At 43.7% G+C, this 15,575-nt stretch overlaps 1 protein-coding gene across 4 annotated transcripts in view; it reads right to left on the bottom strand.

The window, feature by feature from the left end:
* The window catches only part of HLCS (holocarboxylase synthetase), a 142,841-nt gene extending 138,786 nt beyond the window's left edge, over window positions 1-4,055 (bottom strand). For all 4 annotated transcript variants that reach the window (XM_059840142.1, XM_059840143.1, XM_059840144.1 and 1 more), the window contains exon 1: window positions 3,509-4,055. In XM_059840142.1, the coding sequence (XP_059696125.1) occupies window positions 3,509-3,700 (192 nt within the window). In that variant the 5' untranslated portion in view covers window positions 3,701-4,055. The remainder of the gene's footprint in view (window positions 1-3,508) is intronic.
* Window positions 4,056-15,575: the final 11,520 nt, after the last annotated feature.

Genomic DNA, 15,575 nt, shown 5'->3' with positions numbered 1-15,575 from the left:
TTTGGTTAAGATGGATTTTAGGACTGTAGAAAAACATGTTTAGTAAGGCAGAAGCTTTTAAGTTTAATAATTGTGTATTGTTAATAGGAAGTATATAAATAAGTATTGTTTGAAGTAGGTGTGGTTTTAGTGATTAGCTAGAATAATTACCTGTGAGCTTTAGCAATATGTTATTGGTTAAGAAGTTCTGAAAATGTTCTATAACAGAAATTTTTTGGTTGCTGTCAGTAAGAAGCGAGTTGTTATCTTTTAATTGTCTTAATTATGTAATAGATTGATGCCATAAAGCTCAAAGAACACATCTTGGCAGTCTTGTCTTGTTTGTCAAGCTCCTAAAAATCCTCTTACCTTCACTATTTCCCCCATTTCCCTCCTGCCACACCAGGAGCACACACCTACAGCAACTCCGTTGGCAGCAGGAGACAATTCCCCTGTGGCTCTGAATTCCAGCAGTAAATGTGTCCATCCCTGCTCCCCTCAAATGACAACACTGAGGGGACAGCTCAGTGACCCAGCCACCCTGGTGAGCACAGGAGGTGCACAAACAAACACTGATTTCTCCCACAGGAAAGTGAACTGAGCTCAGGAAGCTTTAAAGCACCTTAAACATCCCACCTGGCTAAAGATCAAACCAAAAAAATCCCTTTACAGGTTATAATTTATGACTTGTAGTGTCTTAAGCAAGCTACTGATCACAGTCCAAGCTACTGAGAGAGCAAAGGAGCTCTGCTGGCTGCCCAGAAGCCAAAAAAAAAATCTGAATTAACCTTTTATCTCTTCAGAGAGGATGTAAAAGAGCTCCCCAGTGATGCAGAGCCAGAGCTCTCACACTGAAGTGTGAGACCTACCCCAGGGATTCTCAGAGGCAAATGCTGTCACCACATATTTTAAAGAGACAAAAATACACTGAATAACAGCCCTGAGTCCGTGCCAAACTTCATGCCAAGCTGCAGTTCCCCAGAGGGCTTCCCAGCTCCCAATAAACACCAATAAACCGAGCAGATTAGAAAATCAGTCTGCATGAACAGCACTGCAGACAGAAAAAAATGTGCTGGCTGTGCAAGGGCTGAGGAGAAGCTGTTTCAGAAATGAGCAGGAGTGGAGCAAAGAGCAGAAATCAGCTGAAATCCTCTTCACAGAACAATAATCCAGGGCAAGAGAGGCAGAACCCCTCTAAACACAGCTTTGTTTTGGTTTTGAGGGCTTTATTGGAATGTGAATTAGGTATTTCACTCGGCTGTGAAAGATTCTGAGACTGCCACCATGGCTCTTGAGTGTGAAATAATCTGTTCACTAAATAGCAAAAAACCCTAGTTTTAAATAGAACCAACCCCATCAGCATTTCTAATCTTGCTCTCCCTCACTGCAAATGTTCTTTTCACCCAGTGAACTTACAAAAAGCTTCTCTGCTTCCTGAAGAGCACTCAGGCACTGACAGGCTCCATAAATCCCTTCCCAGCAATGCCTGCAACAACTGAAACAGCCCCCAACCTCTCACACATCACCAGCAGCAAAAAGCACTCATCAAGAAGACCCTCACCCAGCCCAATTCTGGCATTTAGTGCCAAATTCAGAGAAATCCTCCATTCATTTAAATAATTCAGACTAGCTGGGGGCAGTGCCAGTCCCACTGCTAATCCTGAGAGTCCAGCAAACTCGCTTTCAGTTTTGCTTCCAGCAGTGCCAAGTGGAGCTGGTTCAGGCACAGGGATTTTCCACCCTCATGGGCTGCCACAGCCTCCCCCAGCCCTGCTCACTGGTGATTTTCATTTTCCACCTCATTTTCCTCACTAAGAACAACACTTTGTATGGGGAGGAGCAGCCAGCTCTCTGCAGTTCACACTCCAGGGCAGATCCAGCAATGTTTTAAAGCCCTGACACGAATCCTGAAGGCACAAACACGGCACATATTTTTAGACTAAAGCCTTACATGTTCTCCAAGTATGTTGCTAAAATGGAAAGAAGCTTTTCCTAGGGACAGGACAAGAGGGAATGTCCTTAAACTGAAAGTGAGCAGGTTTGGATGGGATACTGAGAGGGAAATCTTCCCTGGGAGGGAGGGCAGGTCCTGGCACAGGGTGCCCAGACAAGCTGGGGCTGCTGGAAGTGTCCAAGGTCAGCTTGGACAGAGCACGGAGCCCATGGCAGGGGGCTGGAACAGGATGATCTTTAAGGTCCCTTCCAACCCAAACCGTTCTGTGATTTTGTGAAATTCTTTCAAGCTTTCCCAGCCAGGCTTTCCTAGAACCTATATATATATGTGTGTGTGTATATATATATATATATATATATATATATACACACACACACACACATACATATATATATATATATACATTCCTATATGTATATTTTTCGTATTTCCTATATATATATATTTCCCATTTCCTATATATATACACATATATATAGACATACAAATACACATTTGTAGCACACAGAGCATCCTCAGCCCATTTCCTATTCCCATATATATATTTCCTCTCTCTCTCTCTCTCTATACATTCATATATATATATATTCCTATATATATAAATTCATATATATATATTTCCTATTTCCTATATATATATATAAATTCCTCTATATATATTTCCTATTTCTTATATATATACATATAAATACACATTTGTAGCACACAGATCATCCCTCAGCCCATTTCCTATTCCTATATATATACATTTCCTATATATAGATACACACAGTCCTCTATATATATATTTTCCTATTTCCTATCTAAATTCCTATATATATATTTTTTGTATTTCATACATGTATATATATACACATACATACAAATACACATTTGCAGCACACACAGCATCCCTCAGCCTATTTCTTATATATATATAGACATTCCTATATATATATATATAGAGAGAGACATTCCTATATTTTTCCTATTTCCTATATATATAAATTCCTCTATATATATTTCCTATTTCTTATATATATACATACCAATACACATTTGTAGCATACAGAGCATCCCTCAGCCCATTTCCCATTCCTATATATATACACTTCCTATATATATATATATATATATATATATATATATATATATATACACACTCCTTTATATATGTATTTCCTATTTATATTTCCTATTTCCGATATATATTTACACACACACACACACACAAATACACATTTATAGCATACAGAGCGTCTCTCAGCCCGTTTCCTACTCCAACAAGCTCCGGCAAGCAGCGAGGAGAGGAAACCACATCTGAGCTAACATTTCCCACCAAAGCGACCACCTGGCTGTCCCCTCCTCCTTCCCCCGGCTCTGACACCACGTGGGAATTCCCTCCGCGCGTTGTTTTTCCCGATCCCAAACCCCTGCCCAGCCACCAATCCCCAGAACCAACCAAACCACAACCGCATCCCCGGCGCTCCGCGGGGTCGGGATGCTCATCCCCGTTACCGCGGCAACCGCGCCCCCCGCCGCATCGCCGTTACCGCGGCAACCGCCGCGCAGCCCCGCGCATCCCCGCGGCTCTACCTGCGCCTCGCCGGTGCAGAACACCTTGCCACCGATGCGGAGGCAGACGCGCTCCTCGGGGTGCGGCTGGCGGGCGCAGAAGGTGAAGGAGCAGCGGGAGCGGTGCAGCCTCCGCACGGTGCTGCGGACGAGCGCGGCCGAGCGCGGCCCCCAGCGCGCCCACAGGTACAGGTAGCACAGCGTGATCAGCATGGCGGGCGCGCGGCCACGCCCACCACCGCCCGCCCCGGCCAATGGCAGCGCCGTGCGTCAGGGGAGGGGGGGAGTGGCGGTCACGGCGCTGATTGGCTGGCGGGGGCTGGCGCGCGCGGCGCCCCGCCCCCTTCGCAGCGCCGCGTCTCTCCCCTCCTCCCCTCAGCGCTGCCTGTCCCTCAGGCTGAGGGGAACGCGCAGTGCTGCGGTGGAAGGAGGTGTGAAAAGCAATAAAGAACGCTCAAAATTGTTCAGAGCAGCTCGGGGCGTGGGTTAGATGTAGGCGTGCTCTCGAGGAGGAAGAGGAGGAGGAGCAGGCGAGGTGTTCTAGTCGCCGGCGCCACGACTCGACTTCTCCGGGAATGGCAGAATGATTTCGGTGGAAAGGGACTTAAAGCTCATCCAGCTCCACCCCCTGCCATGGCAGGGACACCTCCCACTGTGCCAGGCTGCTCCAAGCACCAGTGTCCAACCTGGCCTTGGGCACTGCCAGGGATCCAGGGGCAGCCACAGCTTCACCTGGGCCAGGGCCTGACCACCCTGCCAGGGAAGGATTTTTTCCTAATATCCCGCCTAAACTTATAAATTTTCAGTTGGAAGCCATTCCCTGGGTGCTGTCCCTGCATCCCCTGGGAATTGTCTCTCTCCAGCTTTCCTGGGGCTCCTCCAGGCCCTGCAAGGCCACCCTGAGCTCAGCCCAAAGCTTCTCCTGTGCAGGTGAGCAATGCCAGCTGTGCCAGCCTTGCCTCCCAGCAGAGCTGCTCCAGCCCTCTGCCCATCCTGGAGCCTCCTCTGGGCTCTCTGCAGCAGCTCCAGCTCCTCCAGGGCTGGGCCAGGGCTGGGGCAGCTCTGCAGGTGGGAAATCACCTGAGGGGGCACAGGGGCAGAATTCCCCCCCTCACCTGCTTCTCCCACCAGTTGTGATGGAGTCCAGGGTAAATTTTCTGCTTCTCCAAAGCTCAAACTATCCTGATGGACAAGAGGAAAGTGTGAAAAACGCCAATCACTTGGTTTTGTTTTAAATTTTAAAAATTGAATAGTAATAAAATGGTTTTAAAAATAGTAATATAATGAGTAACAATAATTTGGAAAATATGAGACAATAGAATCAGAGTTATGGACAGTCCAGGTACCTCTTCTGGGCAAAATAAGCCTGAAAAAGGATCCACGTTAACAGAGGATTAACCCTTAAAAGCAACAGCCTGTTGTACATTCACACACCTCATCCATGATGCATAAATTCCATTCACACACAGGATTATGTCTGGGCAGGGTCAGCTCCTTCCTCTTAATCCTGACGGCGTCTCCAGGGATGAGCGAGGCAGGAAGAAGTTCATTTCTTCTGATCAGAGGGCAATAAATTCTCTTTCTCTGAAAGATTCCGGTGTCCTGTGGCTGCTATCTCACTGTGAGTCCTTTAGAAATAAATTATCCCACAGTGCATAGCCTCCACTCCAACCTTATGTTATACCCTAAAACTATGTTTAACACACTACTCAAAAGAATTAATACAGCATAACTTTCTAACATGACACATAGAATACTCATTTGAATATTTGCCAAAAGCCAAGCATAAAAGACCCATTTTTCACAAAAGGATCTCATCTTCCTCAGAAATGACATGGCACTTCTACCTGACCTTATTCCCAGACTGATGGTACCCTAAGGCACAGTGTTCCCTTTTGTGTCCCACCCAGGACCAGGAGAAGACACCTGTCTGCAGTTCCCATTCCTGTCGCCCCCAAAGCCACGAGTGGCTGCATTTCACTGCAGCCAGGAGTGCACTTAAATCCAGTTCAAATGAGAAAGGGCTGAACACTGACATCAGAGTGAGGAACAGCCTGGCAGGGAATCCAGCTGCAGGATTTGCACCTGCCCTGGGTGCTGCAGACACAAATTGCTCCTCCAGAATACACAACAGACAGCAAGTGTGAAAATTGGGTGTTTTATGATTGGCTTTTCACAAATATTAAAGTGAATATTGTATGTTTTGTGTTAGGAAGTAATGCTGTATTAATTCTCTTCAGTAGTGTGTTCAATATAGTTTTTGGTTATAAAAAAGGTTAAAATAGAAACGATGCTATGTAGGATACCTCTTTTAAAGAAAATACTTGCAGTGAGACAGCAGCCACAGGGACCTGAACCTTTCAGAGAAAAAGAGTTTATTGCCCTCTTATCAGGAGAAACGAACTTCTTCCCCCCTCAAAGGTGCTGCTAGGTTTCAGAGGAAGAAGCTGACCCTGCCCAGACAGAATCCTGTGTTTGGATGGAATTTATGCATCATGGATGAGATGCATCCATATGCAACAAGTTATTGTTTTTAAGGGTTAATCCTCTGTTAACTTGGGTCCTTTTTTGGGCTTATTTTGCCCAGAAGAGGTACCTGGACTGTCCATAACTCTTTGTTTCTATTGTCTCATATTGTCCTAATTCAAATTGTCCAAATTAATATTACTCTAATTGTATTACTATTTTTAAAACCATTTTATTACTATTAAACCTTTACAATTTTTAAAAAAGTGATTGGTGTTTTTCACATGAGTTATCCTTAACTCCTCCAATATATCTATGCACTAAAGTTATCAAATATTTTCTGTATTTTCCAGGGAAAGGAATCAGAACAACAGCTCTGGGAAAGGAAGGTGTGGATCAGTCTGATCCTAGCAGATACTTGGTGTGTGAGGGAAAAGAGAAGATTTAAAAAAGATGCAAAATGCAAGGCTACAAGAAAGAAGCCAACACCTACATGGACAGATATGTGACACTTGTTTCCTGAACGAGTTGGGCAGGAAGCCACAACCTTTTGTTTTATTATTCTGGACTCAAGGTCTTGTCCTGCACTTGGAAATTCAGTGCACTGGGTATTTTAAAATAACAATTGTATCCCTAAGTGTATCTCCAGCAGTAGCATGCTGGCTCTGTAGATAAACAAGGAACAAAGTGGCTCTGCTCTCACATTTCCAGGGAAAGGAGGAGAGGAAATGGTTTTCAGTTGTGCCAGGGGATGTTCAGTGTGAAAAATGCCTGGTTTATGATTGGCTTTTCACAAATATTGAAATGAATATTACATGTGTTGTGTTAGAAAGTGATGCTGTATTAATTCTCTTAAGTAGTGTGTTAAATCTAGTTTTAGGTTATAAAAATTGTTAAAATAGAAACTGTGCCATGTAGGATACTTTTTAAAAGAAAGCACTCACACCAAGATAGCAGCCACAGGACACCTGAATCTTTCAGAGAAAGAGAATTTATTGCCCCATTATCAGATGAAACGAACTTCTTCCTGCCTTGCTCAGCCCTGAAGATGCCATCAGGATTGAGAGGGAGAAGCTGACCCTGCCCAGACAGAATCCTGTGTGTGAATGGAATTGATGCATCATGGATGAGGTGTGTGAATATGCAACAGGCTGTTGCTTTTAAGGGTTAATCCTCTTTTAACGTGGGTCCTTTTTGGGCTTATGCTACCCAGAAAGAGGTACCCAGACTGTCTGTAACTCTTTTTTTTTATTATTATCTCATATTGTCCCAATCCCAATTGTTCAAATTATTATTACTCTAATTATATTGCTCTTTTTATAACCATTTTATTATTACTAAACTTTTAAAATTTTAAAAACCAGTGACTGGCGTTTTTCGCATTTAAGAAATGTTTTTTCCCTGGCAGAGGGGTCAGGCCTTGGGCTGGGCTGCCCAGGGAGGTTTGGAGTCCCTGGAAATGTCCCAGAGCAGTCTGGATGTGGCCTTGGGGACAGGGTTTGGGGTGATGCTGCTGGGGCTGGATGACCCTAAAGGGCTCTTCCAGCCCTGAGGATTCTGTGATTCTGGCCTTGAACTCCTCCAGGGATGGGACACAATATTTCCACAACTCACGGCACAAACAGATTGCATTTTCAGTTGTGAGGCCAAATATTTTAAACAATTCTTCATCTCAAGCCTCAGCAACACCCACCTCGTGCTGCTGCCACATCCTGCCCTGCACAGAGAGGAACAAATCTCCAGTGCTCTCACCTGACCCCTCACACTGCTCCTCTGGGGGATTTATCTTGTGCAGAAGGGCCAACACCTGCCTGGGCACATCAAAGAGAGAAAACAATCCCCAGGGGAGCTCTCAGCTCTGGAATTCCCTTTCCTGGGTTAGCCCAGGTGCCCTGCTGAGCCCCCAGCTTGCTCAGAGCTCTGTGAAACCTTTGCTCAGGCAGGAAGGGAGGATTTGTGCTACAAATCCTGCTCTGCCACGAGTGCACTCAGCTCCACAGCCAGCTTTTCTTGATTTCTGTGAAAAACGCCAATCACTTGTTGGTAGAATTTTAAAAGTTTAATAGGAATAAAATGGTTATAAAAATAGTAATATAATGAGAGTGATGAAAATTTGGACAATTGGGATTAGAACAATATGAGACAATATTAACAAAGAGTTATGGACAGTCTGGGTACCTCTTTCTGGGCAAAATCAGCCCAAAAAGGACCCACGTTAACAGAGGATTAACCCTTAAAAGCAACAGCCTGTTGCACATTCACACACCTCATCCATGGTGCATCAATTCCATTCACACACAGGATTCTGTCTGGGCAGGGTCAGCTTCTCCCTCTCAATCCTGACGGCTCAGCAAGGCACAAAGAAGTTCGTTTCTTCTGATAATGGAGCAATAAATTCTCTTTCTCTGAAAGATTCAGGTGTGCTCTGGCTGCTATCTCAGTGGGAGTTCCTCATTCCTCGCTCTGAATAAAAGTATCCTACATAGCCTAGTTTCTATTTTAACCTTATGTTACACCCTAAAACTAGATTTAACACACCACTTAAGAAAATGAAAACAGCATAACTTTGTAACAGAACACATAAAATATTCATTGTAATATTTGCAAAAAGCCAATCAAAAAATACACATTTTTCACACCCACCTCGTGCTGCTGCCACATCCTGCCCTGCACAGAGAGGAACAAATCTCCAGTGCTCTCACCTGACCCCTCACACTGCTCCTCTGGGGGATTTATCTTGTGCAGAAGTGCCAATACCTGCCTGGGCACATCAAAGAGAGAAAACAATCCCCAGGGGAGCTCTCAGCTCTGGAATTCACTTTCCTGGGTTAGCCCAGGTGCCCTGCTGAGCCCCCAGCTTGCTCAGAGCTCGCTGAAACCTTTGCTCAGGCAGGAAGGGAGGATTTGTGCTTCAAATCCTGCTCTGCCGTGAGTGCACTCAGCTCCACAGCCAGCTTTTCTTGATTTCTGAGGTTCCCCTGCCCTGGAAAAGTTCATGAGGAAATGAGAAAAGTGAATCAAAGCCTCACCATGCAAGGGAATCTAAAGCAGAACAGGCAAAACCAGTCCCTGATTCAAGACCAGCTCCTGCCCATGTTGGCACAGAATTAATTTAGAGCTGTGGAGCTGCTGGAGGTTTTCTGTAATATTGTAACTTGAACTTAATCATGTCAAGATTTGACCAACAAGTTCAGCCTTTAATTACAAGCTTTGACTAAAAGTTTCAGAATTTTATTACAATCTTTGACTAAAAGTTTCAGAATTTTATTACAAGCTTTGACTAAAAGTTTCAGAATTTTATTACAAGCTTTGACTAAAAAGTTCAGTATTTTATTACAAGCCTTAACTAAAAAGTTCAGAATCTTAGACAAGCTTTGACCAAAAAGTTCATAATTTTAGGCAAGCTTTTATTAAAAAGTTCAGAATTTTTTACAAGCTCTAGAATTTTCAGAATTTTATTACAAGCTTTAACTAAAAAGTACAGAATTTTAGACAAGCTTTGACCAAAAAGGTCAGAATTTTATGACAAGCTTTGACAAAAATTTCTGAATTTTATTGCAAGCTTTGACCAAAAAGGTCAGAATTTTAGACAAGCTTTGACCAAAAAGGTCAGAATTTTAGACAAGCTTTGACTGAAAAGTTCAGAATTTTAGACAAGATTTGATTTAAAAGTTCAGAATTTTATGATAAGCTTTGAATAAAAAGTTCAGAATTTTATCACAAGATTTGACCAAAAAGTTCAGAATTTTATCACAAGCTTTGACCAAAAAGCTCAGAATTTTATTACAAGCTTTGACTAAAAAGTTCAGATTTTTATTACAAGGTTTGACTCAAAACCTCAGAACTTTAGACTGGGAAAACATTCTGTTGTTATTATTTTTATTATTAACCCAAGGCCTTGCATGCACCAGGGAATTTCCTAAATTAGGTTTTCTAAACTAAAATAAGTAACCAAGTCAGTCAGCTCCTCTTCCAGAGGGTGGAAGGAAACCTTGGAGAAAACAGGGAGTAATATCAGTCCTCAAAGCTCCCTGCTCCACTGTGTAACCCTGGAGTAGCTGAGCTCCTCTTTTGGACTTCACAGGAATATTTTGAGGCTTTGCTGAGCTTTGTGACCAGCTGCTTCCTTCTCCTTCTGCTCCTTAAAAGCTTTTCCAGGGATTTCTCTGGAGAAGCTCTGCCTGCTATCAGTGTCTGTGGTTTTTTGGTTTAATATCAGGTATTATTCAGAACTATAAATGAGGTGTCCAGATTCCCCAAATACACCAATTTATGTTGGTAATCATTTATTAATTGCCTTTTATTCTTGGAAATGCACAACTGCCTTCATGAGAAAACTGCATAAAACCCATTTCTCCCAAAGATCAAACTCTCTTTTAATTAACACAAAATGATCAGCACAGGGCTCACCTTTCTGATGAAGTTGAATGTGTCAAAGTTATTCCCAGGTAATGTCAGAGATCTGAATAATTTCCCTGACTTCTTGGAAAACTTTTCTGATTCTGTGTTCTTCACCAAATATCAAAATTAAGCATCTTACATTAAAATTACTGCAAAAAGAAGCCTGACTTCAGTTAAAGATTTCCACAAAAATGCCAATTAAAGTTGTGTGCTTTGCTTGATTAGTACTAAAATGTAATATTCACATTTTTCCTACAAGTGATTGTATTTGCTCAACATTGCAGCTTCTTCACCAAAGTTATATTTTCAATAATTCTGTAATAAATTTGGTCTTGCAGGGCTTTACCAAGAGATTTAATTGAGAATAAATTTGCACCTTCTGGGCTGTTACATTCCAGCGATTTAGGCTCCAGTCCTGCACTAATATCCATGCTGGCAGGGGAATAAATCAATTTTCCTCACATCCAGATCTGATTGCAGGATCACAGACATCAATTCTCCAATACAAACCTCCCTTTCAACTCTCAGGTTAAATCAGGACTAAACAAAACCGAGCTGCTGAAATTAAATGCCTGGAGGTCAGCCTGTAATTTAGCAAGATATTTAATTACACTGCAGGTCACTTAAGAAGTTTGCCATTTTTCCTCAGGACCTGTGCTATTATTTAACAAATATTTTGGATTTTTAATATTGTCCACCATGTTCATTGTTCTATTGATTGTCCTGATTTTGGTACAGAAATGTTCAGAGGGACATGGTTCAAACGTTCACAGTTCAGGGGACTGTGCACATATTTTTTATTTGTAATAGGGCACTGCTGATTTCTTTACAACTTCACAGAGATCACAAGGTATTTAAACATGGCAGGGAGTAGATTTAGACTGCAGGTGCCCAATTCACACTAAATAATCTGTGGTCAATAAGTAAAATTATTTTTCCTTCTCTGGGAAGAAAGTTTAATGTGAACTTAGACTTTATTTAGGGCAGGATGTGGATGAGTTCTCCCAGGACATGCAAAAAGTGCATTTACAGAGTATATTTAATAAAGAGCAAATCTTAGTTCTGCAGTAATCCTGAGATTTCTGTAAATTCACATCCAGCAAAACAGCACCAGAAAGATAAATTGGAAAAATGTGTTCTATCCCATGGGATTTGCTAAAAACAAAACCCCATTTCCCTGGGATTGCTGTCCCTGTCCTGCCTTTGAACTTGTCTGGGTTTGGGAAGCCAGGTGCCTGCTGTGGAAGGCAGGAGCCTCCCCTGGAATGGAACATGCAACCCCCCTCCCTCCCAATTGCTATAAATCTGAAATTAAGGGGCTCTCAGGCAAAGATTTGGGAGCAGGAATAACAGTTCTTTACTAGGGAAGTGTCACTGTCATATTCTCTGAAAAATCCCTTTGCCAGGATTTCTTCTCCTGGGAAGCTGAGAAGCCTCAGAGAAAAATGAACACAACAATTGTCTGATTGCTTCTGCTGTGTTTGCTGCTTTGGAATGTGGCTGGAGATTGTTTATCCAACAGGTGGTTGTTTGATTGGTTTCATGTGAATTGTTTTTAATTAATGACCAATCACCACCAGCAGTGTCAGGACTCTGGCTGCAGTCACGAGTTTCCATTTATCATTCTTTGTAACCTTCTGTGTCCTTTCTCTAGTCTTTAGTGTAGTTTAGTATAGCATTCTTTAATATAATATCATAAAATAATAAATCAGCCTTCTGAGAACATGGAGTCAGGTTCATCATTTCCTCCTCCGATGGGGGACCCAGAAAATACCACAGGGCAGAAAATAAAAAGCTAAAATAAACAATGCAGTAAACCAAAACAACACTGCCAGAGTCAGAACACACCTGACACCTGTGGGTCAGAGCACACCTGTGGGTCAGAGCACACCTGTGGGTCAGAACACACCTGTGGGTCAGAGCACACCTGACACCTGTGGGTCAGAGCACACCTGACACCTGTGGGTCAGAACACACCTGACACCTGTGGGTCAGAGCACACCTGTGGGTCAGAGCACACCCTGACACCTGTGGGTCAGAGCACACCTGTGGGTCAGAGCACACCCTGACACCTGTGGGTCAGAGCACACCTGTGGGTCAGAGCACACCCTGACACCTGTGGGTCAGAGCACACCCTGACACCTGTGGGTCAGAACACACCTGTGGGTCAGAGCACACCTGACACCTGTGGGTCAGAGCACACCTGTGGGTCAGAGCACACCTGACACCTGTGGGTCAGAACACACCTGTGGGTCAGAGCATACCTGTGGGTCAGAGCACACCCTGACACCTGTGGGTCAGAGCACACCCTGACACCTGTGGGTCAGAACACACCTGTGGGTCAGAGCACACCTGACACCTGTGGGTCAGAGCACACCTGTGGGTCAGAGCACACCTGACACCTGTGGGTCAGAACACACCTGTGGGTCAGAGCATACCTGTGGGTCAGAGCACACCTGTGGGTCAGAGCACACCTGACACCCTGTGGGTCAGAACACACCCAACACCTGTGGGTCAGGGTGCTGGCAGCAGTCCCATTGGAATTGTGGCTCAGCCCTCCTGCAGTGCCAGGGCTGGTTCTGCTGGAGCAGGGATCCTGGAGAAGGGTGCAGTCCAATGTAGGAATGTGTTCCTTGCTGACGGAGTGACAAAACTCTCTCTTGTTTCTTTAGAAAGGAAAGAAGCTCAGAAGCTTCTCTTTGTGATTAGGTTATAAAGGCCTCTTAAAGGCTTGGGGGACTTCACCTCACACTTGAGGATGGCCAATTGAGCAGGAGCCAAAAAGTCCCACCTGAGCAATTTCCTAGCAAAAGAAGAGAACAAAGAAACCAATGGCTTTTGTGGGGTCCCTGTTTTACCAGGGACAGGAGGGCCTCTTGCCCCTGGATGGGTTTGTCTCTGTAAAGAGTTTGTTGTTTTGCCTTTCATTAAACCTGTTTGTTTCCAACACTGCCACAGAAGCCGTCCTGCTGATTTTCTGCCTCCAAAGGCAGCTGAGCTATCTTGGGGGTGAAATAGACCTCCCAGAGCTTGTGAGACCTGGCTCAAGGAGGCTCCTATTCAGTCCTCCTCTGAAGATCCAGTGGGAGAAGAGGCAGCTGCTGTTCCTCTGGGAATCCAGTGGAGAAGCCGTGCTGGTCTTCCAGGATCTCCAGAGTCTATCCAGGTAGGAATGCTTGGCTCATCTCTCTGGGCTCACATCTCCCAGTGGATGCTGTAGTTCTTATCAGCCATGTAGGGACATCCAATGGCCTCTTATCAGCAGGTGTCCCCAGAGGGAGGAGTGGGTGTGGAAGAGATAAGAACTGTCCATTGAAAAGAAGATAACTGCCATGCAGATGATGTGGAACCCCAGGGCACTGGGGATATTTCTCTGTCTGCTCTGGGGTGCCCTGACCCCTAGGGCAGCACTGACTTTGACCCTCACTCATGGAGAAAGTTTCCTAAACTCCAGAATAGACCAGAATCCACAAAAGTGTGCAATAGATTCTAGAGAGCAGGGTAGGTGTGTCACCTGGTGAGAAATTGAGGTTTTGGGGTTTTTAGTGTGTTGTGGATGGAAGCAAGATGGAGGGCACAGGGTGTGGTCCTGGGTTTCTTCTTCATGCTTCTTCTTCCTCCTTCTCCATGGGTTTGGGTGGCATTTTGTAATTGGGCAGAAAAGTCCCCATGGCAGCTCTGTGGGATCAGTTATTGGGGTAAAAGGGGAAATAATCCAGGTGTCAGTTCTTCACTGGATAGTTCAGTCTTGAAAGACCTTGTACCAAGGGATTGTTGGCCATTTTGTGCCTTGGAATGAAAAGCTGAGAACTCCCAGCAGTGAGACTGTTTTACTGATAAGAAATAATAAACACCTGAGTCTGAACATGAAACACCATCTGGAGAGCCTTCAACCCAGAGCCAGACAAACCCACAGCTGGTACCCCCACAAGATGGCAAACAGAACACATCCTGCTTGGCAATCCTGGACAGAACTCCTGGAATTCCTCTCCTTTGGACACTCCCCTGCTCTCCCTGGAGTTGTTTTGGAGTTCCTGGGCAGGTCACACACAGGAAGGGCTCAGAGCCTCTCCTGGCTTTTGGAGCACTGGAAAGTGGCAGGAAATCCTTCTGTGTTTTTAGAGACTTGCACAGATGATTTAAATCAGGTTGGTTTCAGTAACACAGATACAGAAAATTGGGAGCATTGTACTGAGATTTTATTTTAAACACTGCAGCCCTGAGAAAGTGAAAATTGCATTGATTATGAGGCTGAATAATGTAATGTACAGCCCCAAATAACCCAAAGGCTTTGAAACACACTGAAATTAGGCAAGGAATTATTTCAAATGTTGCTTCTTGGCTCCCTGGGATGTATTTATTCTGCTGGAAATGCTGAATTCCCAGCTGGCCTCACCGATTTCCAGTAGAAGCCACAGGTTCTGCCCAACATTTATGATGTTTTCTGGGCTTCTGCCACTCTCTTCTTATCAGATTTTCACTCCTGTCATCTTTTCCCAGCCAGAAAACATCAGCCTTGATTAAACCCCACAATTTAATTTAATACCACATTAAAACTTGCATTATGTGGCATTTTCCCCACAATGTTTTTCATGCTCAGAGTTTCTCAGCACTTGCCCTGCTACCAGCACCTCTAAATACCTCAAGGATTAAATATTTCAATATTAAAATAAATTTTTTTTTATTTTATTGTTCCTTAACTCTAACCAAAACTGCCATGAGACAAAGCAAGTGCGGAATTTCAGCTTTGGGACCTTTCCTGCACCTCTGGTGGTTGTGAGATGAGGTCAGAGAGTTTTCAGAAGCCCTGGAAGTTTGTGCCAGCTCCTCCCTCAGGCAGGTACTGGCAAACAAAGGAGTGCCACACATTTGAAGTCTGGAAAAATTAAGATTCCAAATGAATAAAGATTCCAAATGAAGAAACCTATTAGAATGAAGGGTTTTTTGGAAGATCTCCACCTGCAAACTCCCAAGAGGATCATTCATTAAATTTACACCAGGAGACAACATCCTGCCTTATAGAGAATGACAAGAATGAGTTGAAATTGAAATCTCAGAGTGACAAAGGAAAATTCAGATGTTAGATTCATTTCCACTTCTCCACTTCCAAACACATGGCAATAAAACACAGACAATTTAAGGTATTTCCCAAGATATCCTAAAATAATTTCATTTATTTATTTTATTTTATTTGAATTTTATTTATTTAATTTATTTTAAA

The sequence above is a fragment of the Haemorhous mexicanus genome, chromosome 2 (genome assembly GCF_027477595.1).
Source record: "Haemorhous mexicanus isolate bHaeMex1 chromosome 2, bHaeMex1.pri, whole genome shotgun sequence".
NCBI classification, from domain to species: Eukaryota; Metazoa; Chordata; class Aves; order Passeriformes; family Fringillidae; genus Haemorhous; species Haemorhous mexicanus.
Note: the sequence above shows the minus strand (reverse complement) of the source record. Positions and strands in the feature narration are given on the sequence as shown.